The following is a 24,971-nucleotide window of genomic DNA, read 5'->3' as shown; positions in this document are numbered from 1 at the left end:
GGCCAAGATGAATTGTCATGTAATTTTTTTTTTTTTTTTTTTTTTATATATCTGGAATGAATAGTTTTGATTACTTGCTGATCCTCTGTTGGGCTTAAACGTCAGCTCCATGTGGAGAAATGTGTTAACCTGGGCAGAAAAGAAGAAAAGGAGGGTATTTTAGGGCATTGACACACACTGTAAAAAGTGATAAGTTGACTTAACTTAAAAAAAATTGAGGAAACCTGTTGCCTTAAAATTTTTAAGTAAATGATAATTTAAAAAATAAGTTAAGTGAATTGTCAAGTTCACTTAACTTTTTTTTTTTTTATTTACTTAATCATTTTAAGGCAACGGGTTTCCTCAATTTTTTTAAGTTAAGTCAACTTATCACTTTTTACAGTGCAGATACATTGAATATCAAAGAACAGTTGTGTCATGAATCATGATTACCTGAAACTGATATCAATACAACAGCACTCTTGTGGCTTGCGTGTTGGAAAATGCTCATTTATTTGCCTGAATGCTCTCTATCCAAGATCAAATTTGGGTTTAGGGCAAAAATGCAACCCAAAATGCGGGGTTATGAAATTTCCCTATAATCACAGAGAATTCAAATACATCAAAATCTACTGCGACAATAGACAGTTTAATGTAAGATACAGTCAGACATGTATTCTAGCACAGCAGATCTGAGACGCAGGCATCACTAATAGCCTATAATAACAAAAAATAACTCATCTTAATCTTTAGTTTTCTCAGAAATCTTTTGCTGACATCTAGTGTTTAAAATATGAAGAGCTTTCTGCGTGCGTCAGATGATGGACGATTGTTAAAATGTCATTTCTTGTTTTAATTCTGTTATTTATCGACAGTAAAAGACTATAAAAGAGCTACGCTATTGATCAAATAATAGATAAAAAAATGTATAAATATATTGTGACCCTGGACCACAAAATCAGTGTTAAGTGTCAATTTTTCGAAATTGAGATTTATATATCATCTGAAAGCTAAGTAAGCTTTCCATTGATGTATGGTTTGTTAGGATTGGGCAATATTTGGTAGAGATACAACTATTTGAAAATCTGGAATCTGAGGGTGCAAAAAAATCTAAATATTGAGAAAATCTCCTTTAAAGTTGTCCAAATGAATTCTTAGCAATGCATATTACTAAACAAAAATGACGTTTTGATATATTTACAGTAGTAAATTTACAAAATATCTTCATGGAATATGATCTTTACTTAATATACTAATGATTTTTGGCATAAAAGAAAAATCTATAATTTTGACCCATACAGTGTATTTTTGGCTATTTCTACAAATATACCCCAGTGACTTAAGACTGGTTTTGTGGTCCAGGGTCACATATATGTATATGTATTACAACTGTGTGGTATATCTACTGTTTTGACTTTCTTTTGAGAAAAATTTGTAATTACAAAGTGGCTAATTGTAATAGGCAAGCGTCTTCTTTGAAATACATTTAAAGATACACCAGCGTAAAATTAAGTGTCTGACATTCTTTTTATTTTATGAATAAAATCAATAAGTCACATTTTTGATGGCAAAATGATAGGCTTTTAAAACATCAAGGCAGAAAAATTAAGAGATGCATTTTTTGCAGACATCCATTAACTTACAAAAAACAAAAATAAATAAAGAGCTACAGTAGCTATAAAAGAGTCTTTGGGATTCATAACAGTTTGTAGCTAGAAGGAAAAGAGAGGCAGAGACCTTAAAGAGAAACCTCTGATACAAAAGAAAAATCACATCACTTTGTCCTTCCACCACTAGCAGCCTAAGAACTCACAGTGCAAACATTACCTCAGAAGAGAGAGACGTACTACGCTACGTGACAGCTATTCATCTCTATCTATAAATTCATCAGTCTAAATACTGATTTAAAATGAATGGTATATAAAAAAAAAAAACAATATTTATAAATACATTTGCCTCTCACCTTTGCCCTTGAGGAGAATAATACAAGAGGACCCATCTGACTAAGGACAAGAACTGGTGCCATAAAAAAGGGCTTGTAGATTTGAAAACATAAACAGTTTGGCGCATAAATATGTTTAGTTGTGACTATTCAGTATGCTTTAAAAGATCAAATGTTGCACGATGGACAAACAACCTCTGAGCTGGGCTTGCCTTCAAATATATGCATGCTCGCTTATGAAATATTATAACATTTATTTACTGTGATTCAACTACATTGAAAACCATTTTGTTTTTACACTGAGTGCAGAAGCTAAAAAAAAAAATGTCTAACTCTTGTTGTTGGTGCAGTGATTTGGTGTATAATGGAAGGTTCACGAGAAAACACTTTCATCCTCATCTCATCACATGTACAATGTTCCAGGCTAAATGCTGTAGGTTTGGCTCTTTTATTACGTTATAGCTTACTGTTGACTAACTATGCTCATACTTTGAAGGGTTGAATGGAGCAAATATTCATTTTGGCTGCAATTGCAAATGTATTTGTTGCTTCTCAGCTGAGGTCTGTGATGTTGGTGTTCCTGATATTGTTGTTATTTTGATGATGTTGTTCTTGGATCACAGATACTGATGTTCACGATCTGTAGCTGGTGTTTTGGAGGTGTTCAGTTGGTGCAGGTGTTGATGTTCTTGCCGTCAGCTGCATCATCAACCAGAGACAGATGGTAGTCCGTGGCCAGAGTGAAATGAGAAATGCATCCCACTAAACCTCGCATGTACTGCCTGTTAGTGTGCAACGCGATCTCCTTCATCCCACCTGGAGAAGTTTGAAATCAAAATCACCAACAGAACTAAGTACATACACTACCATTCAAAAGTTTTTTTAATGCTTTTAAAAAAAAAAAAAAAAAAAGTCTCATGCTGCATTTATTGAATAAAAAAAACAGTAATATTTGTGAAAAATTATTACAATTTAATTTCGATTTTCTTTTCGAATAGACTTTGAAATGTAATTTATTCCTGTGATGCAAAGCTGAATTTTCAGCATCATTACTCCAGTCTTCAGCGTCACATGATTCTTCAGAAATCATACTAATATGCTCATTTGCTGCTTAAGAAACAAATGAAATGTTGAAAACGGGTGCGCTGCTTCCTATATTTATCAAAACTGTAATCAGTTTATTTCGGGATTCTGTAATGAATAGAAGGTTAAAAAATATTTTTTAACATCATAAATGCCTTTACTGTCACTTTTAAACAATTTAATGCATCTTTGCTGAATAAAAAAAAAACACATCTGAATGGTAGTGTTTTTTATTCCTACTTTATTTCGTACACAATCTTGCATGAGCATCTTTGTCATTATCATAATCTTTATCACATTAAAATTAACTTCATAACTGTGTTTATTCTTACCAATGTAAAGGTCACCATTGATGTTCAGCTGTCTCATCTTTCCAGGAGATCTGCCTGTTTTAGCTCCGTAATCATCAACGGTCAATTTACCAGACTGTCCATCCCTTCAAACAGAGACAAACCATCTTGACCGTTAAATTGAGAAAACTACAGCTGCTTTAAATGGTGCAAATAGCCTGATATGTGATGTAGGATTTACTTTTAAATAGTTTTCACTCAGAAATTGCTAGAAAAAAAACTACAAAAAAATAAATACAAAAAACATGCTGATTTATGTGAAATTTTGATGAAGAAAGACATTTGATGGCAAATGTCTGACCTGACAGCCTTCACTCTGTGCCATTTGCCATCACTAAATGTGCCATTAATGACCACATTGGCGGCTCCGCTACCAAGATTATAACTGTAGAGAGAATCAGAGATGTTAGGAGGATTTTAGGATCTGGCAACTGTCTGACATATAAATGTAAACCTCATGCCTTTAAGCATGTGGGCGCATGCAGATGGATATGTTGTTATACCTGAAAATAAGCGCTCCGTCTTGAAGGCCGAGAGACAGGTAGTCACTGTTGGCTCTCATTGGACTGTCCCCCCGCCACAGTAAAAGACCATCTTTAGACGTGCTCTTAAAACGCATGAACATATTTGTTCTGGAACCTGATACCCTGCAGAGACACGCACCATTATATTAGCATGTGTGCATGCATGTACAGTATGCACAGAAAAGACAAAAACTTCATATGAAGCAGACAGAGTGCAACAGTCGAGTTCTGGAAGTAAAATCATTCATTTTCTCGTTCAAGGATGTTAATAAATGGTATATACTTTTGATGAAGCCATCTGTTTGGATCATTTCAGCTTACTTGATTTAACAGTGGAATTCAAGGTGGGAAAACTACATTACCCATGATGCTGTGCAAAATTCCACCAATCAGAGAGTTGCGGTGAGCAAATTGCACCAAAAGAGTTTTCAGGGAGCACACTCTCCCATGAAGCACTGCAAATGATGTAATGCACATTTTACATAACACTATTGTTTTTATAGTTATAATCAACAACTTTAAATGAATAGTTTTATATTTCACCATTGTTTTTCATTTGATTGTCATTTGCAGTGCTTCAATGGATTGCAGTTCTTTCCCTCACTAAAACAGTTAAGTACATATTATATTTGTCTGATTTTCAAATAGGTTTTTACTTAAAATCCAATTTTGTAATGTTGTGATTCACTTCATAGCTGGTTGGTTTAGTTCATGGCATATAATGCATTAACAAAGACTTGTTGAAAATCCCTATCAGAAAAATGAATGGAATAAACACTTCTAGAGTCAAGGCTGCTGAAAAAGTGTGCAGGGACTAATTCACTCTATTGATAGAGTGTAAAAGCAAAAGTTCTCTACCTTTTGAGGATATCTCTGTTGTCGTATGTCAGATAGCTGCGTCCAGTGAACTGAGGGATCTCAATAGATTCAGTGACAGCTGATACAGTGAAAGACAAAGAGTGCACAGCTGTTACATTCACTAGATGGCAGCACACATCATAAATACACTAAAGCCATTGTTACTAGAGAGCAGACATGAATATGAGACATTTTGCCTCCAGTACTTACTGTTTAAGCAATAATTCCCACATTCTGCACAGTGAGAGCACAAAACAGAATAAAAGAAGCTTAAGAAAGATTTTGAAGTGTTATGGAAGAAGTCTGCAAAGAATATCAGAGCAAAAAATACTGCTTGTGTGCTATGGAAGAAAAGCTCAATCCCTCTCTTGGAGATCTAGTTTCCTGCAGAGTTTAGTTTCAATCATATACTAATAAAATGAGATGCAGCATGCATTATGCAGTATTTTGAACATAGCCTACTTTTATGCATGAAATACTAACATACTAACATATGTACTGTATACTGCCTACTCTATTTTTAATGGATAAAGTATGTTTTTTTCACATACTGTCCATTATGCATTTGGCAATAACTGCATGAGCAGTATGTAAGTATTGCATATTGAACTTATCCCTGGATTAGCGGCTTAAAACTGGAGCTAAACTATGGACGGCAGATCTTCAGTAGCACCTATGCCTTGGAGTTATTTGTTTTCTCACCTTTCTGACAGTGTTTCCCATCATATCCCAGCGCACAGTCACAGTCGTATCCGTCCCACTTCGGCCTGCATGTTCCTCCATTAGCACACGGGTTCTCCACACACGGGTGATCTGCGTTCAACACGTTCACCCCAAAAGCCTGACCGGGATTCAGCTCTATAGTGCGGTCATTCAGAGTGATCTGGGTCAGGAGGAAGATTGAAAACAATAATACTACAAACATTAAATCTGCATATGGATCATGTGCAGTAGTAAATAGTCAGGTGTTGCAGCATAAAATTCAACTGCAGCACTGAACACTAAGCATCTTTGATCTCATACTGAATTAACTGCAGCTGAATTTACACAACTTAATAATCATGATTATTTGTTAATGTTGCTATGTGGTTGTCAGGGTGCATTAGGTGTCTGTAGTTTCTACAACTCTAATACCTTCTGCACAGTTCCACTGAAGGGTCTCAGGACGCCAGCGCTCGTCTTAGTAATATCATAATTAGGAACTCCTCCAATATAGAGAGGAGAACTACACTTTATCTGTGTAAATGCACCCTGAGAGAGAAAGAAAGATTATTATTTTTGTTGCTATACAATACACTATATGCATACAAAATAATAAGAAAGCATACAGATCCCTTGTATTATACGTTTATTTCTTATTGAGATTTTCTTATCATAAAATGATGTTCAAAAGCCCATATTAAGTGAAAAGTGTGTTTTCACTCTGTCATTAAAGGAAATTATGTGGGCTAAATAAAACGATAAAATGAAATAAAATAAAATATCTAGATTTAAAAGTATATAATGAAACTAAATCACTAATGAAATTATGTGATTGGGGTCACTTAAATTTCTTTTAAGTATATTATTAGTTAATTTTCATCAAACTGATCAAAAGTGACTTTAAACTTTCTATTATTTTTATCAAAGAATCCTGATTTTTTTTTTTTAAAACAACATTGATAACAAAATTATTAAAAATAAAAATGTTTTTGAGCAGCAAATCAGCATATTTGAATGATTTCTGAAGTATCACGTGACACTGAAGACTGGAGTAATGATGCTGAAAATTCAGCTTTGCATCACAGGAATAAATTACATTTTAAAATATATTCAAATAGAAAACAGTCGTTGACCACAGTTGACACCAGTAAATGTTTTAAAATAATATGAAACTGTTCACCTCTGCCATGCCTTCCACTGGTCTCTGGTTGTCTACCTGTAAAATGCCATTTTTTGCCGTACGAGAGACACGCAACTCGTGCCACACGTCCATAGCGACGGCCTCTTCACTCCTGACAACGGAAGCAATGATATTGTTTCTGGTCCTTACAGAATATTGGAATTTCAAAAATGGAAAGCAAGTCGAATGTACTGCACTTCACTACACACTCCACCTGATAACTGTGGCACCCGAGCCGCAGTCGAAGCGAAACTCCACATATCCGCCCACCAGGCTGATTGACAGGAAGTCACGACTGGCCGCATCATCGGTGTAGAGCAGCGTGCCATCGGGATTGGTCGGCTGGAAGGTCATCTCGAACTCCATGAAGGACAGGTAGTTGTGGGAGGGCTGAGGCCAGGGCGCGCTGGCGTACGAGTACATGCTCTCGTTAAACTGGGGGAGAGACAACAGGAAACCTGAAACGAGAGAAATGTGAAGTCAGGTAATGACACACAACGTGACTGGCTGTGTTTGCTGGTTCAGATTCATTTTGGAACCTGAAAATAAATATATGTTTTTGCACTGTGGTGTTTTGGAGACACTGTGATACTTATTACTTCACTTGTTTTAAATGTGCACTTGCAGTGTACTTCAAATTTACTTTAAAAGTATATTTAAAAAAAAAAAAACTGTTCTTGAAGATAATATCATGTTCTTGAAAATAAAAGGCCACTTTTAAACTTTGTTTCTTAACTTAAGCACACTTGAAAAAGTGGACTTTGTAATGATTTCGAATTAAACGTTTTACTTTAAAGTTCATTTTAAATCAGTGTTTTAATAATATTTTGTCATGCTTTAAAATACCTATTTTGATGTGTTGACCAACATGTAAAGTACTTTATTATAATTTGAACTGTAGTGTTTTATTTAATATTACATTTAAAGTAAATATATTTTAAATGTTCTAAATTGCAAATTTATCATTAAAAATTACAAATTCATTTAAATACATGATACTCAAGTTTTAGAAATAACATTACAGTATGCTTTATATTACCACAAATGCTTGTCAGTACATTCAGCAGTACACTTTAACCATATTTCAATTCAAAGACAATTATTAAATTACATTTAAAGATGTACTTAAGTCCTACTTAAGTAAAAATATGTGTGAATGAATCATTTTATTTGAAATCTAAATATATTGCCATTCAAAAGGTTGGGGTCAGTAAGATTTTTATTTTTTTGGACAAAAATTAATACTTTTATTCATCGAGTATACATTAAATGGATCAAAAGTAACAGAAACTTTCTATTCATCAAAGAATCCTGAAAAAAATCACGTATCACAGTTTACATAAAAATATAAAGCAGCACAAATGTTTTCAACATAATAGTAAGAAATGTTTCTTGAGCATCAAATCTTATATTATTAAGATCAAATATCAAATATTATTAATATTTCTGTAATTATAAAATTACATTTAAAGATGTACTTAAGTCCTACTTAAGTAGGTAAAAAAGCACTCTTAAGTATACATTTAAATGAGAACATTCTTCAGTTAATTGTCAATAACATGCAATGTTCCAAAAAACTTTTTTTTTGGAAAACCTAAAAATGCAGAAAGTTTTGTGTGAGGGGTAGGTTTAGGGATAGAGTTAGGGGCTAGAACGTACTATTTGTACAGTATAAAAAAATACATTATGCCTATGGAATTTCCCCAAAAAACATGCAATCAGTGTGTGTGTGTGTGTGTGTGTGTGTGTGTGTGTGTGTGTGTGTGTGTGTGTGTGTGTGTGTGTGTAAACGCCAGCATGTCTGACTCACTTTCCTCACAGAGGAAGCCCTTATAGCCCAGAGGACACAGGCAGATGAAGCCGTCTGCACGGTTGGCAAAGCAGATTCCCCCATTAGCACAGGTGACCTTCTCACACACACTGTTGCTGCACTCGCCTGGAACACACAGACGAGAAGATGCTTTGAACACATACTGTATACAGTGGTATCAACATGTACTGTATGTGGACATTTAAAAATGTCTGAATATCAATGCATTAGATTATGGTACTCTCGTTCAAAAATTTGGGGGCAGTAATAATTAATGTTTTTGAAAGAAGTCTCATCAAGGCTGCATTTATTTGATCAAAACCACTGATAAAACCGGAATATTATGAAATATTATTACAACTGAAAATAATTGTTTTGCATTTTAATATATTTTAAAATGTAATTTATTCCTGTGATGCAAATTTCCAGTCTTCAGTGTCACATGATCCTTCAGAAATCATTCTAATATGCTGATTTTCTGCTCATAATGAACCTTTGGTGAATAAAAGTATTAATAAAAAAAAAATAAATAAAAAAAACTGACCCAAACTTCACAGTTCTCTGAAGTCAGTTAATGATCACATGATTTATTTTGACTGCTTTTATTTTTTTAATTATTTAAATTTGACATTTACGATTTAATTATCAGCTCTTCATCAACTGCCGAACCCCAACTGGACAGCATTTATTTGAAACAAGAATACATTAAGCACAATATTTGACAAAAAAAGACTTTAAGATTTGAAAATCATGAAACAATAGATAAAGCTGTTCAAAATAAAGACAAAATGTATTTGGACACTCATAGTTATGGGGTATGTCAAACTAACCGATGTCTGCTCCGCTCAGTGCATTTCCTTTAGGCCAGGGTCGGATGTCAATGGCTTTACTGTTGACAGTCAGACTCTGCATGCAGCCCTGGAAGCCGCGATTGGTGCCCACTGCCCTCACCAGCCAATAGGCATTCGGAGCTCCGCCCAAAAACAAAGGTGTGCGGAACGTTATTTTAGTGTACTGACCCTAAAAGAGAGAAAGAACAGAGGTTGTTAGATACATTTCATAAAATGGATAGTTCCAGTCTTGGATGCTGATTGGTCAGTACAGCACATGACACAAAACCAGCCACAACACCCAACTTCATTTTTTTATATTATTTTATCATTTTGTGCTGTGTTGGTGTATAAAAACATGCATACCTGAGAACGGCCTGACACCGGTGTGTCATTATCTAATCTCAGCCAGCCATTCATGCCGTCTCTAAATACTGTGACCGTGTGCCACTGTCCAATCACAATGGAGCTGTCACTCATGATCTGAGCTGCACCCGTACCACAGTTAAACCTGTGCACATAAAATTCAAGATCAATTACTAATAATCACAAAAACAATTAAATTTCATGAAGAAAAAACCCCCCTGAAATTAATCAATATTTCTCAATAGGATAAGTGAAACTGGAGATTACAGTTGAAGCCAAAAAATGTTATAGGTGAAACAATGAAAAAATGACAGTTTTACGTTAAATAATAATAATTGATAAATGAATATAAATGGAAAAACCAATCATGATTCAATAAATAAATAGTCTGAGAAAGAAAATAAAATCACAACGCAAATATTATTTATTATATAAAGACTATGTAAATATTTTGTATGTAGTATTAGTTTGTTAGTTTTTTTCTGTCAGAATCATTTTTTTCATTTTGTATTTGGTTAAATATGTATATGTGTGTGTGTGTGTGTGTGTGTGTGTGTGTCTATGTATGTATATATAGTCTATGTATAGTATATGGGAATATATGAAAAAGAAAAAACAATCCAATATGCAAATGTTACTACTATACATGTGTGTGTGTGTGTGTGTGTGTGTGTGTGTGTGTGTGTGTGTTGAAATCACAATCCTGTATGCAAATCTTAAGTATGGATTACTTTAAAATACAGAGCACATCCAAGGTGAAATTTAGCTACGAAACAGAGCTTGACAGGAATCAGCATGAGTTGAACTGACAGCAAGAACTGTATTTAAATCGGAGATACCTGTAGTGTAGTTTTCCCCGTACGAGGGCCAGGGAGGTCAAATCTCCTCTACCCTGTTCATTCTCTCCACAATACAACAGCAATCCATCCTCAGCCTCAGCCTGAGAGGTCAAAGCAGTCATTCATATACATCTGATCTCAAAACCCTCTCAAACGCATCAACGTCTACCTGTATATGTGATTACCTTAAACTCCAGGCTGATCTGGAAGCTCTGGTAAGAGTTTTTAAGAGGTTCAAACGTCATGTGGGAGTAGCCATAGAACTTTGGGAAATTTACCGTCAGACCTGTAAGACACAAAGCTAAGCAGTTACAGCACTTCCTGTGACGCTCGTTTTTTCAATCTTAGATTTGTACATGCACACACCCTCCGTATACTGTGTGTTTCAGTCTCAAGAGTCTATAGATCCAAACACTATGACTGAAGGTCATAGAAAATGATTTCTTTCAGTCCGTTTGGACAAGCTTTCTGGCCCGTCATCATCTTCTGTGACAGCATTGCGATTACAGAGCGTTTCATCTCTTGGGCACAAATCCCATAGTTCATCACTGCCATGTTGGTCTACAGCCACATCCACATGACCCTTAGCCCAAACCCCTGTTATGTGACTTTAGGTCCATGTTTATGGCAAAGGTTTGGGGTTGTTGAAAGAAGTCTCTTCTGCTCACCAAGGCTGTATTTATTTGATTAAAGATACAGTAAAAACTGCAATATTGGGAAATATAATTATAATTCTAAATAAATGTTTTCTATTCTAATATATTTTAAAATGTAATTTATTCCTGTCATGCAAAGCTGAATTTTCAGCATCATCATTCGACTGGAATGAGTGTCACATGATCCTTCAGAAATAATTCTTGCCCCTCTAGAAACATATCTTCTTATTAGAAATGTTGAAAACAGTTGTGCTGCCTAATACTTTTGTGGAAACTGTGATACATTTTTCCCCAGATTCTTTGATGAATAGAAAATTCAAAAGAACAGCATTTATTTTAAATTAAAAAGCAATACTACATTTTGCCGGATATAAATATTCAAACAAATCTGAAGTGGACAGACTAATGACTTCTCTTTGGTAATAATTCAGCACAGTTTACTTTAGTATCAGGTAAGTTTGGAACAAATGGAAAACATAGAGAGCCCAAGAGGCTGAAAGAATATATAACATACATGTATATTTGGCCATTGCCCAAGCTGATGTTTTGACACTCCGAATGAGTTCAGCTCGCTAGAATAGTGAGATTTCATGCAATTGCAATTTTCAGCACAACATATATTGCATTTAAAAACATTGAAACTGATATGCAATACTGTGAGAGATTTAGAACAATAAAGCAATATCTTGTCTGTGGAGTCAACTTGATTTAGAATGTTATTGTACTCGCTCTGAAAAGGTTAGACATAGCGAGAAATGCCAGGGGAATAGACAACAGCACATGAAAACCTCCACACTCAAAGATTACACACTCCCAAGAGACCTCAGAGAAGACAAGAGGGAAGGATGGAGGAAGAAATGAAATGAAAAAGGAAAAGAGACACAAATTCTTCATCCATCTGAGAGAGAGACTGTGATGCAGAAGAGTTTAGTAGATTCTGAAGGTTTTAGATCTTATTGAATCTAACTAAACTTCAAAAAACATCTGGTTGTATCATGTCTACTAAGCCTATTGCACCACGAAAGTCCTGTAGAGCATAAATGATTTGTTCTAAATGATTATTTATCTTATTTTTTCAAATACCACATATAAAATATACTAGTTTTCAGAAAGAAAATGTCTCGCTGACCATCCAAGACTCTGTAAACTGCAGAAAAGAATCAGAGTTCACACTTTTTTTAGTGGGCAGGGTTTTGGTGAAGGGGCATGGTCTAATTCATTGGCTTCATTCAAAGGGATAGTTCACTCAAAAATGAAACAGATTTGGAACAAGGTGCAGTTGAATAAATGATTTTATTTTTGGGTGAACTATCTCTTTAAGTCTGGTGGAAGTTAGCAACATGGTAAAATCACAGCAAAATGTTTGTCTTGCATAGCCCTGCATTGTGATATCACATCGGTAATTTAACATAACTATAATATGCCGACCCAGCGTGTGGAATAATTACATTTTTTAAATGTTTTTGAAGTCAATTTTTCTCACCATGGCTGCATTTATTTGATCATATAATAAAAATACAGTAATACTGTAAAATATTATTGTAATTTTAAATAACTGTTTTCAATTAGAATGCAATTTATTCTTGTGATGCAAAGCTGAATTTGTAGCATCATTATTCCAGTCTTCAGTGTCACATTCATTCATTATGAATATTGGAAACAGTTGTGCTGCTTCATATTTTTGTGGATACCATGATACACTACCATTCAAAAGTATACAGTAAGTATGATTTTTTTTTAAAATTGACATTCATAATTTTATTTGGCATGGATGCAGTAAATTGGTTAAAAAATGACATAAGTAAAGATATTTATGACATAACAAAAACAATTTTTAAATTCAATAAATGCTATTCATAGAATACAGAAAAAATGTATCACAGTTTCTACAAAAATAATAAGCGACAAAAACTGTTTTCTACATTAGAAAACATTCAGTAACTGAGCACATAATAACAGATAATTATTGAGCAGTAAATCAGCATATTAGAATTATTTCTGAAGGATCACGTGACACTGAAGACTGGAGTAAAGATCCTGAAAATTCAGCTTTGCATCACAGGAATAAATTACACTTTAAAAATAGAAAAACTTCAAACTTTTGGCTGGCAGTTAATATTAAACATCAAATACAGTATGTACTGATTTACGTCATTCAGAATATTGACTCTCATTGTTAACAAACTCACCTTCTGAGCAGAAGTCTCCCTGCCGGCCGAGGTTGCAGTGGCATCGAGAGCCTCCAGTGTCGTAATCGTTGATGCAGAAGCTGTCAGGAGGGCAGACCGTCTCGTCACATGGTACGTCATAGACCCGGGGTCTTTCCCCTATCCACGGCGTCAATGACGGACTGGGAGTAGGAACTACGGGAGGAGGCGTGGTGGGGGCGGAGCCTGTCAGTATAATAGGTGTGGTGGTTGTCCTGGAGGCAGAGCTAGTGAGCGTTGTTGTGGTTACAGCAGTTGTTGATGTGGTCCACGCTGTTGCTGCTGTTGGAGTGAAGCTGATATTTTGGGAAACAGGTGTACGCATCCTATAAATAACATTTCCGTTTCCGGGAGTCCCGATGCGGGAACGGAGCTGAGACCGCCTGCCGCTTTTCTTACTGCTAGGAAACGGCTTTATCTGCAAGAAATGTATAGATGAATGCCAGAAAGATTCAATAACAACACACTCTTTGCAAAAAAGATTTTCAATTTTAGGTTTCTTTAACAGCATAAAAGATGGCTCACCTCCTCAATGAAGACGTCATAATCTGAGTCATCGATTTCAAACCCGTCCTCATCTTTACTGTCAGAGTTTGAGATGTAGACGTTATAGTCTCCACTGCCTATATCTGATGAACCTGTTTTTTTTTTTAATAAAGCAGTGTATATTTCAGTCATTTGACCTCATACCAAGTACAGTAAGCAGGAAAATATCATCATGATTTCATACACAAAACACACCTGATTTTAGATTTCAAAAACATGCTAGAAACCTAGGTTTCTGACTGCACAGTTATTTATTTATTTATTTTTTAAGAAATCAGGTCAGTTTGTATTGCCTTCACAACTAACTGAAATAAAATAAGTTTAAGTACTAAAATCACCAAAACTGAAATAAAAATAAATGAATGCTAAATTGAAAAAATAATATTATTCAAGTATTAAAATTAATAATGAGAACAAACAAAATTACTAAAATTAAAATGAAAACTGATAATATGAAAATGAAAGCTAATTTAAAATACAAATAAATGCTATAATAGTGTATAAATAATAGCTACTAAAATAACACTATTGCACCTTGGTCGACAAAAGCTCTTTTTTTTCAAATATGAAATATACAAACTGAATGCAAATTTCTATATTTCTGAATGTTTCTTAAATTTGTATGTTTCTTTTGGAAATGCATTTCAATTATTCTTCTTTACATTTGATTTCAAGTTTTTTACCTCATTTCAAATTAAATTAGTATTTAAACAACATGCTCAATTCAGTTCTGAATAAAGCACAACTCAATTTTTTGCCTTGTCCCAAAAACAGGGCATAAATAGTAACAAATGTTGCAATTACTTTTTGTTTTGATGCATTTTGTTTTGATGCACTGCATTTCTAAACTGACCAAAATGTGTACCTAAAAGTAACGCACGAGATGGTCAGTGGTTGTTATAATCCAGTTGTTATTGGGTGAATCCAATTGGTTGGATGTGTTGACCAACAAAACCTAAGCAGCAAATTAGTACAGAAATGACATTGTTGAGGGAGTTTGTGTGCAAGTTTGAGTGATTGGACTGTAAATGTGTGTGTGTTTGGGGGGTCTCTGTTCTTAATCTGTCTGCTGGAGGGTTGGGGGCGGGTAGCTGTAATCTTCCTCCTTGTGGTGTTTGTGTGATGTAGAGGAGGATCTTCCTCAAAATGAACAGTCTTTAAGATGCTTAATTTAATTAGTCTGGTCTTTCCAGCCACCATGCATGCAAACAAACCTGCGAGGAGCATCCAAACTATAACGATCACAACATAAACCGTGCAAACCACACATTTAAGTATAGTCATTTAGACCCTTTTATCCAAAGTAACACAATGGTGAACCAGTAACCTTACAGTAGCCAGACCTGAGGGTCTCATAAGGTCCTGTCCTGACCGCACTGTAACTCACCGAGTGTGTGCACGGGGATGTTAATGGCACTGGGAGGGCTGATCCCGTGTGCGTTCACTGCTCTGATGACAAACTGGTACTCTGTCTCAGGAAACAGACCCTTGAGCACCATAGAGTTTGACTCTATTGGCTCTCTGATGTACGTCCACTCAGTGTCCATCTCTGGCCTGCAACACACACACACACACACACTTGTAACACTAAAACTCTACTAGATTTTTGGAAGAAAATGTGAAGACAAATTTGCAATGATTATGACTATATGACTATATGTCTCACCCTCACAGCAAATTCATGGAACTTTTTTGCAGGTTTTATTGTTAGGCAGATGATAATGTGATTAGGCAGATTTAAATCCTCAACTTGATTGAAATAAAGTTGAATTAAAATAAAATAAAATACTGAATGAAAATCTGACACTCTAAAACTTACAAAGTTACATTAGCAACTAAATTGTATTTCAGTTTGTTGCCAAGGCAACATTTTTTTTAAGTTAAAGTTGAAATAGTAAAATAACTACAACTAAAACTGAAAAAAATATTATCTTTTTTTACTATTATTTATTTATTAAGAAACTAAATAGAAATATAAAAAAAATTGCAATAATAAAATCCCAAACAAAATTACTAAAACAATCTAAAATTTAATTTAAAAATGACAGGGCAGATTTAAATCCTTAAATGAAGTAAAGCTGAAATAAAATGAAATATAAATATTAAATAAAAATGTTACACTTAAAAACATAACAATGAGAAATGTTGCCTTGGCAACTAACTAACTATTAATGATTTATTTAGAAACTAAACAGAAAAAATAAAAATCTATATAATAATAAAAATAACTAAATCCCAAACACAAAACTAAAATTAAAATTAAAACTGAAAATGTAAAAATAAAAGCTATGAAATAATATAAATAATAATAAAATAGCGCCCTGGTCCTCTGGTTGACAAAAGTTAAGTTGACAAATATGATGAAATATATAAATGCTAATTTCTACAGGTGGCACTTCACACATTACATTTATATACTTTTCCTTGAATATCTTTAAAATTGGAATATTTCTTTAAAAATTCATTTCAATTCTTCTTCTTTGCATTCAAATTCAAATTGCAATTCCGCATCCTGCTTTCAACCTCAATTCAAATTCAGGCATTTAATTAGAAATCCTTAAACCTGAGAATGAGCAGTAGTAATAGCATATGCGCTCCTTATTTAACACCAATAATCAAAACTCCATTTGTCAAAATGAAAACATTCTAGTATTGCAAGAAGAAAATGCACTGAAGACTGAGAAAGAATTGATAGTGCCATTAAACACATCTGCAGTTCTGTGTAGTTCATGTTAAAGAGAGGCTAAATTGCGGTGATTATGTGAAAGGTTGTTAATCTGAGAAGCAGACGGTCTCTGGGGGGAGTGAGTCTAATCTGCTGGAGGACACAGTCCGACAATCATGTTGCATAATTAACAGTGAGGATTACAAACATGCTAATTTCACACTATTATACATTTTCTGTTTTCACTTTAATTTTAGTTAAAGCTTTAGTAATTTTGTTCTGTGTTTTTATCATTTTCATTAGTTTTTGGGTTTTATTTAAATTTGTGTATATACATTTTTATTTATTAGTATTAGTATATAGCCTAACGGAAATTAGAAATGTTGCCTTGACAACTAGCTGAAATAGTCTTTGAAAATTATATTTTATTTTAGTTAACATTTATTTTATATCAAGTAATTTTTTATGTATGATTTTAGTTTTGATTACAGTTAAGTATAAGAACTGTGCTGTGTACTTCAGGTCAGTGAAAAACTTCTGTTCAATGACAAGAAATAGAGTAAAACAGACAATATATGGACTTGTTACAATATTGAATATTTTAACATATTTGTTTTTATTGAATATATAAATGTTCATATATAAATTTTTTGTGCAATTAATTATGTAATCAATTAATCAATCAATCGTAATTAATCAACTAACTGGCTTTTAGATCCAAAGATTTATGTTAATATGATAAATACAAATAATTATAAATAAATAGGAATCATGTCAACTGATTTATGAACTTTTTACAAAGCTAATAATTTAATTTAATTTAATTTAATTTAATTTAATTTAATTTAATTTAATTTAATTTAATTTAATTTAATTTAATTTAATTTAATTTAATTTAATTTAATTTAATTTAATTTAATTTAATTTAATAACAACAAGAAGAAAACAAATGCTTAGCATTCAGTATATGGACATAACGGTTTTAAAAGGATAACAAGTTGCACTTCATGAAGATGCTAGATGAATGTCCTAAGTGATTAGACCTGGAATCTAGATGAAGAAGCAGCTCAAATATAAGAAAGTTTTCAGTTGTTTCCCATATTTTTGGTCACTATATAATTCCCTGCCGTTTTTATCATTTCATATAGTTTTCATGATTTTACTGTTATTTTAAAACGTAATAATAAAGAAAGAGGAACAGCACTCATCAGTCACTTTCCAAGAATTCAGACTGCTGTGTGATGTGGCGCAGTAGTTTGATGTGTGTGCTCATGCAGAATGTGTGCTGAACTGGTCTGAATGGGTTAGTTGTGTTCTAGAACAGAAACTACCACAGAAATGCATTAGTTTCATGAGTCATGCGGACATACAGGGCCCGAAAGGGTAAAGATCACACGCAGAAACATCAGTCAAAGCCAACAAATGCACTGAAAAACTTGCAGAAAACTCATTCTTTGAAAGTAAATGAATGAAGATTAACACAATGCGACTTTGTCCCTGAAGTCGACTGAAAATGTTTCTCACATGGAAAAGCAATTTTTAAATCTTGATATTTCTTTCTGTATCTATCTATCTATCTATCTATCTATCTATCTATCTATCTATCTATCTATCCATCTATCCATCTACCTATCTATCTGTTTATTATTTGATGAATTACCTGATATACGCCACAAGGAAGTATAGCACAGGTGCACTTCCTTCACTCTCTCCATGCTGCCATGATAACGCCAGTTCTGTGTCTGACACTGGGACCACTTTAGGCTGGGTCGGAGGTGCAGGAGGCATGCACTTTTCTACAAAATAAGACAAAAAGTTCCTGATACATTGATTATTTCAGTTACTTAGAAACCGGATGAGCTAAATGCACAGTAATGCTGATCAAAATGCATGTTTTGGGTTTTGTCTGCTCACCAAGAGAGCCAGTGCCGATGTCCCGGGGCATGCTGGGTCGGCCCTCCCCTGCCCAGCCGTACGCCCCCACACTGACACGGTACTGCGTGGCCACCTTCAGGTTCCCGATCACCACATCCTAACAGACACACGGGAACAGCTTAGCATGCAAGACAGCACCATATGGCATTAACAGAGAAACAGATACTGAACATCTACTCACAAAGCTGGCTTGGCCATCAAACTGTCCCTGTAAGATGAAACAAAATTTCTGCTGAAGTCAAATTATTCATTTCAACTGTGGTACACTGAAGCCTCGCAATCACTATACTCCGATAATACATAATTTATTATTCTATGTATTATTTATTATTATATATATATATATATATATATATATATATATGTGTGTGTGTGTATGTGTATGTACATGTGTGTGTACTCAGTATGTAGCCTATATATAATTTATTTGTATTATTGTCAATGCAATAGTATTTAGTTATTATTAAAAATGCAATAATTATATAATCATTATACAATTATCTAAATGGCTTATTTTAATAAACAAAATATAATTATACAACAATTTATTATTATTATTAATAATAATAATAATCCTAAAGCGATGGGACATACAGTTGTGAGCATTTCCAAACTCAATGGGACTTCCAGGGCAACAGCATTGCTAGTTGGACGATTATTCCTCATCTCCGTGTAAAACACCTGGTCAATAAAATAAATAAATATTTACATGAACATCATGCAGAATGGCCATCACTCGCAAATCATTCCTGCAGTTACATCTATACAGCACTAGTGTGGAAATCTGAAGAAAAATAAGAGAGCCTTGAGAGGCTTGTACCTGATGGGTTTTATCCCATAACAGCATTAACATGTTAACACAGAGACACTAGTAACCTAACAGCAACCAGAGATGAAGACACCTCCAACTGTCTCTACAAATAGGATAACGGGGGGAAACCCAAAGCACTTCACTTCTTCACACATGTACAGTAGGTCAATTAGTAAACACTTCTGTCTGTAATTAAAGGAGAAGTGTGTCATTTCTGCGCCACTAGTGGCACCGAATGTAACTTCAGCATGACTGGACCTGATGGTGAGCTCATATAAAGCTCATATATATCTTGTTTACTCAAGAACCATCCCTGGATTATTATAGTTAACTAAAACTAAAATCACAAAAAAATAAAAAAAATAATCACTTGAAATAAAACAGATGTTAACTGAAATAACATATAAATTAAAAAAACTTCAACTTTTTTTTTTAAAGTAACTCGTAACATTTCTCATGATCATTTTGTTTAACATAATGTACTAAAATAACTAAAACTGAAATAAGTATTCATAAAAATTACACAAAAATAAAATATTAAAAATGTAAAATATTAATAAAACTATAATAGTATCTCAATTATACAGAATTAACACTAATAACTGACCCATTTTAGTGGAAGAAAATGGTTTGTCTGACTAAATAAGTGAGCAGCAGTGTCTCTGTTATTTAGTTATCACTGTCATATGACAAACACTGGGAATCAAACAATCAATATGTTATGCAATTAGCAGAGAGGCACTGATTTATTTATTTAAAACACAATTTTATGATTTAAAAAGATGGAAGGATTTGTACCTTGTAGCCAGTAATAGTGCTGACGTGTCTACGGGGCATTTTCCACCGGACACTGAATGCAGTGCAGTTCACCGTCTCCAGCTGAATGTCCAGCGGTGGACTCAACCTCTCTGACAGGAAACAAAATCAACATTTTAGCATTCGTTTGTTTATGTACAGTAAACTCTTACGAATAAAGGTGCTTTGGAATCTATGATTTCATGAAGAATCTTTAACATCCATAGAACCTTTCTATTGGACAAAAAGTTCTTTAGAGTGTAAAAAGTTTCTTTAGAATAGTAAAATGTTCTTCACAGTAAGAAAAAAAGTTTTTGAACCTAAAATGGTTCTTATACGGCACTGTGAAAACCCTCTATCCGTAATATTGCTTCCTCCAATGAAAAAGTCATCTGGTCTGAATCAGGAGAGAAATATGCATAGATCAAGCTCCATTTATAAACAGTCCAAAATAGTATGTAGATGGATTTTGATGTGAGATGGACTTTTTCACTGGAGGAAGCGTTATTATGGACTGATATTTTAGCCAGAAGTGGCAGTCTAAAATTGAAATGCATTAAAGATGGCTTTGTTTCTTATAAACATGTAGCTTTTGCTTTATGAGACGTTACTTGAATGGAGTGGTGTGGATTACTTGTGGATTATTGTGATGTTTTATCAGCTGTTTGGACTCTCATTCTGACAGCACCCATTCACTGCAGAGGATCAAGTGATGTAATGCTACATTTCTCCAAATCTGATGAAGAAACAAACTCATCTACATCTATGGCCTGAGGTTTAATACATTTTCAGCTTATTTTCATTTTTGGATGAACTATTCCTATTTGAAAGGTCATAACAAGAAAGAACAAAATGAAGAAACATCTAAACAAAAACAGGCTGATTTTAGATGCATTTCAGATGATGCTTGTGGACAAGGTCATTCCTAAATTCTCTCTCTCAGAGTAAAAAGTTGATGCCTACAGCGCTGATGGACAGTTCAGTGCGTGTGAATGTCGCTGCAGCTCTCGTCACAGGAAGACAACAACACGATCATCCTTTCTGATGGCCAGTGAAACATGCAGCCACTGCTACTGCAAGTTCAAAGACAAAACTTGCTCTTATTTTGGCTTCATCTACCAACACAGACATAGGAACATTGCATCTATGGTTTCCATTACATTAGCCCATCATCATCTCATCCCGACACATTCATAAAGCTTTCATTAAAGATGCATTTATTCTAAACACACCTCTCTCTCCTTTCAGATCATTTGCTTTCTCTCAAAATAAACACACATCAAAACATTTACTTTAAAGGTTTGTACAGTCATTAGAGATATCAAGTAATTTGACTGAGTATGACTAATACACTCTTTGATGATGTGCGTTCCATGTGATCTTGCGAGTTGCAGGTGTTTTTGTGGCGCAATTAAAATGATGCCTTCTGAAAATAAACCAACAAACCGATCTGAATTGAAACTAATTTGAAAACATGCAAACAAAGCATGTTATTGAGCTCAAAAATCAAAACAGGCTGCACTATAAGTTAAATACAGCAATAAATGAATTTGAAATAATAATCTCAAATCCACAGAGTCCTAACAAATGTAACAGACCAACATGGAAAGCGATCTGGGAATGATATCAAATAATGAGCCTTTCACAAGTGAGCAATTAATTAAAGTTTCATGTTGTATTATTTAGAGGAACACGTTCAAATGCAACAGTGAGGAAATAGTAATTGTAATTTTTATATATATATACATACATTTATACATCCTCAAAAACCATGTGAAATGGCTTGATAAATGCAGAAATCTTTCCTAGTTATATCTACTAAACAGGAAGTTGGAACAGGCAATATTGAAGGGCTCGTCTCTTTATTTAAAATAGTCCATAGCCTTTAGTTTACATCACAGCTGTGAACCATAGCTGCCTACTTACTGAATACTCAGTATACAATGTTTCTTAGAAACAGCAAGTACATTTTCAAACATTTCAATTAGTAGTATGCTATATTGTTGTCCTCGTGATATTGCACTTTGGAAATAAAGTTACTTTGAAATAAAATGACTTTGCATTTTTAATACAATTTTCTATAAAATAATGTTTGTGAGTCAGACCAAATGATTCAAAAAGAGGTGGTAAACGTCAAAGTTGCAATTACTTCTGGTTTATACATCACGCTAAAAATGGAAGGTGAAGTTGAAAGCTTTGCATTGACTTGCATTGTAACATACTTTGTTGCTATTTATTTCGGAAATGCAGTAGCTCGTTTAATATTTAACTGTACGCATACTAGAAAATTTAAACATTGTGCACATTTACTGCATTTTCTGAACAGCCCATGATTTACAGCTTTCAGTGTTTATATAGCCAGAAACAGCTCCTACTATGGAGAGAGATATTCCTTTTTATATATACTGTATAGCCTATATATTGTTTTGTCAACTTTGAGCAGCACACAAGCATATAGATGGACCCAAAGCTAACAGACACAAACTAAAGCCACAATACACCAGATTTGATTTAACAGCATCTTTAATTTGAAAGCAACCCAGAAAGATGTAGATATCATTAAAGTATGGATTTTTAGGCAACAGAAAACTGAGTAACAAAATTGGAATTGATGTTTAAGTGTGTATGACGGTAAGAAAACTTTTAAAAGAGCCTTCAGACCAAAAATGTCTAATTTTCATTAACAACTCTGAGTCAATAAAAACTAAAGCGAAAAGGCTCCAGGCAAATATCTTTTCCAACAGATGATGCAATCAAACTTAAGGAAATTACATTTACCCAGACCGACTTCTAATAGTCCAGAAAGTACAACTTCTGCACTTTCAATCCTTCCACTTTCATAAAAGAAAGAGGTTGGGCAGTAAGCTCAAGATCTAACATGAAATGATGACTGACCCTATGCTCTGGCCCAAACCTGTCTATACTTGTCTATACTAACAAATTCAAGTGTATATGTCACTTTCAATAAATCAAGACCACCAAAGTAAATCTAGTTCCCAGTTCCTTGGCTATACCACTAAAAAGCACATTAAGGTTAAGTATTCCCATATACCCAAGGGTACCAAAGGGACAAGCACCAATTTGCAGCATTTCATCTGAAGTGTCAGTTATCAGAGGGCTTGTTTATCTGAAATGACTGATGGTTTTCATTACTCTAAATTGTTGGCCATGGGTATTGGGCATGAGATCGTCCGGAGGGTATATGGACGTGCCATACAGCGCTGACCCTGCCGTATGACCGCGACCCCAGATGTCTCTGTGACAAATCACCTGTACATCCATCCATCGGAATAGCCGAAAAATTCGTCCTGCATGCATCAAGTGGATTATGGCACGTAGAGAGGCTCCAAAAAGTATTTAGAAACCAAATGCATGCTTAACAATGTGTGAATGTCATTGCATTAGATAAACAAATATCATTGATTTTAAAGAAGGATATGGCAAACACACTTCTGAACCAAGACGTGCTACAAAAAAGGCATGTTTAAATGATAAAACAGCTAAACTAAATGACTTTATGCCTCCACCAAAAATCACCAAACGCCAGCTGATTAAAACACATTGAGCAGAAGTTGTGAAGATGACAAAAAATGTTACCCAATTTGTTATTTTGTAGAATGACATTCAGAAATGTTCAAGTGTGCCCGGTTTGTTAAGGTCACTGTATGCATTCCCAAATAATCAGCATTTTTTTAAAAACCGACTCAATTTTAACAAAAGAAGATGAGCAATGAAAATGACACTCACCTGTCTTGCGTGCACTAGACTTTCTTGCGCAAAGAGCGAAATCACACATCCACACCAATGTAAGAAGCACCATCACTCCCTTCTGGAGGCGCATTTTCAATCCTTTATGATTCTGAGATCCCGATCGCGTCAATCTGAGTTTCAAATGCAATTATTCCTCATTTTAAACTCCTTGAGAAGAGAAACAAAACGGCGTTTTTTCGATCTAGACTGTTGCGGGTCTTTGTATGCACGGTGAAGCCGGTCTGATGCGATTACTGTCTGCTGAAGATCAGACACGCTCCTCATGCGCGGCCCCACAGGAGCCCAGACACCCGCGATCAACTCTGGACAACTTCAGCCTCCACGGAGCGCCACAGCAGCTGTCCAAAGTCCGCGAATCAGCCCCGGACTTAAAGTTTCTTCTTATTTGAGAGCGTTTCTGAGCGAAGCAGTGAGGAGAGAAGGCAGAGACACTCGGAGTTAAGAGGATAATGGTCTAATCTACACAGATGGGGACTTGAGCTCGCTTCAGTAACTCTGACCAATATAGCAACACAGGAGACTGGTCGATAAAATACTACAGCACAGACTGAAGCATGACTGGGTGGAAAGTTTGAGAGGTAGAGGAGGGAGATGAATGGGCATTCTTAATATGCCTGCTTTATGGCGGGGATTCAATGTGAATAACCAGAAGTTAAGACTGAATGATTTACAGACCTTAGTCAAGGTAGCGCCGTATTATTTTTTGGACAGGAATGAAAACGAGACTGTGATGGACTGAAGTAGACTACAGTGTAACCTGCTGTTGTTCAGCAGACGAAACGGCTTTCTGAGAGAAAACTTCAGATAGACAAAAACGCTATAGACACTTTTTAAAGTTGCGCATTTTGAAAATGACACGATCGAGGATCTTTATACAATAGAAACTGCAAGTTTATCACTCTCAGCCTCGTTTTCATCCGCGTTAAATTCAAGATGGTAGGCTATAGATAGATAGATAGATAGTTAGATAGATACTAATTTCCCCCTTTTTCTACAGCTGTCCTGTCCTTTTCATGTCTTCTCTTCTTTGAGTTCTCCTTGAGAGGATATGAGGAATCTCCAGCGCTATTCTACCGGAAATTGAGGAATTCATAAGCTGTCAGATTCAAAGCAATCTTTATC

General features: G+C 34.6%; 1 protein-coding gene across 1 annotated transcript; it reads right to left on the bottom strand.

Moving 5' to 3' along the window:
• Positions 1–1,501: 1,501 nt before the first annotated feature.
• LOC131541571 (pikachurin) lies at positions 1,502–24,971 on the bottom strand. The gene is made up of 23 exons (XM_058777405.1): positions 23,826–24,971; positions 20,082–20,191; positions 19,067–19,153; positions 18,654–18,680; positions 18,452–18,569; positions 18,198–18,333; positions 15,260–15,426; positions 13,852–13,964; positions 13,309–13,744; positions 10,649–10,749; positions 10,464–10,564; positions 9,625–9,769; positions 9,259–9,448; positions 8,429–8,554; positions 6,833–7,076; positions 6,619–6,730; positions 5,871–5,987; positions 5,439–5,619; positions 4,737–4,815; positions 3,858–4,001; positions 3,656–3,739; positions 3,337–3,440; positions 1,502–2,737 (listed from the first exon to the last, which is right to left on the bottom strand). The coding sequence occupies exons 1-23, from the start codon at positions 23,917–23,919 to the stop codon at positions 2,586–2,588; spliced, it is 3,168 nt and encodes a 1,055-aa protein (XP_058633388.1). The 5' UTR covers positions 23,920–24,971; the 3' UTR covers positions 1,502–2,585.

Source organism: Onychostoma macrolepis, chromosome 05, assembly GCF_012432095.1.
Source record: "Onychostoma macrolepis isolate SWU-2019 chromosome 05, ASM1243209v1, whole genome shotgun sequence".
NCBI classification, from domain to species: domain Eukaryota; kingdom Metazoa; phylum Chordata; class Actinopteri; order Cypriniformes; family Cyprinidae; genus Onychostoma; species Onychostoma macrolepis.
This window is presented reverse-complemented; position numbering and strand designations above follow the sequence as displayed.

Bases quoted from the DNA above. Each gene is read 5' to 3' on its own strand.
- LOC131541571 (XM_058777405.1), bottom strand. From the start codon at position 23,919: ATGCGCCTCCAGAAGGGAGTGATGGTGCTTCTTACATTGGTGTGGATG. The intron at 6,731-6,832 runs GTGGAGTGTGTA...TTCCGTTGTCAG, and splicing joins TCGGGTGCCACAGTTATCAG to GAGTGAAGAGGCCGTCGCTA. The intron at 4,002-4,736 runs GTAGAGAACTTT...GTGTCTCTGCAG, and splicing joins AACAGAGATATCCTCAAAAG to GGTATCAGGTTCCAGAACAA.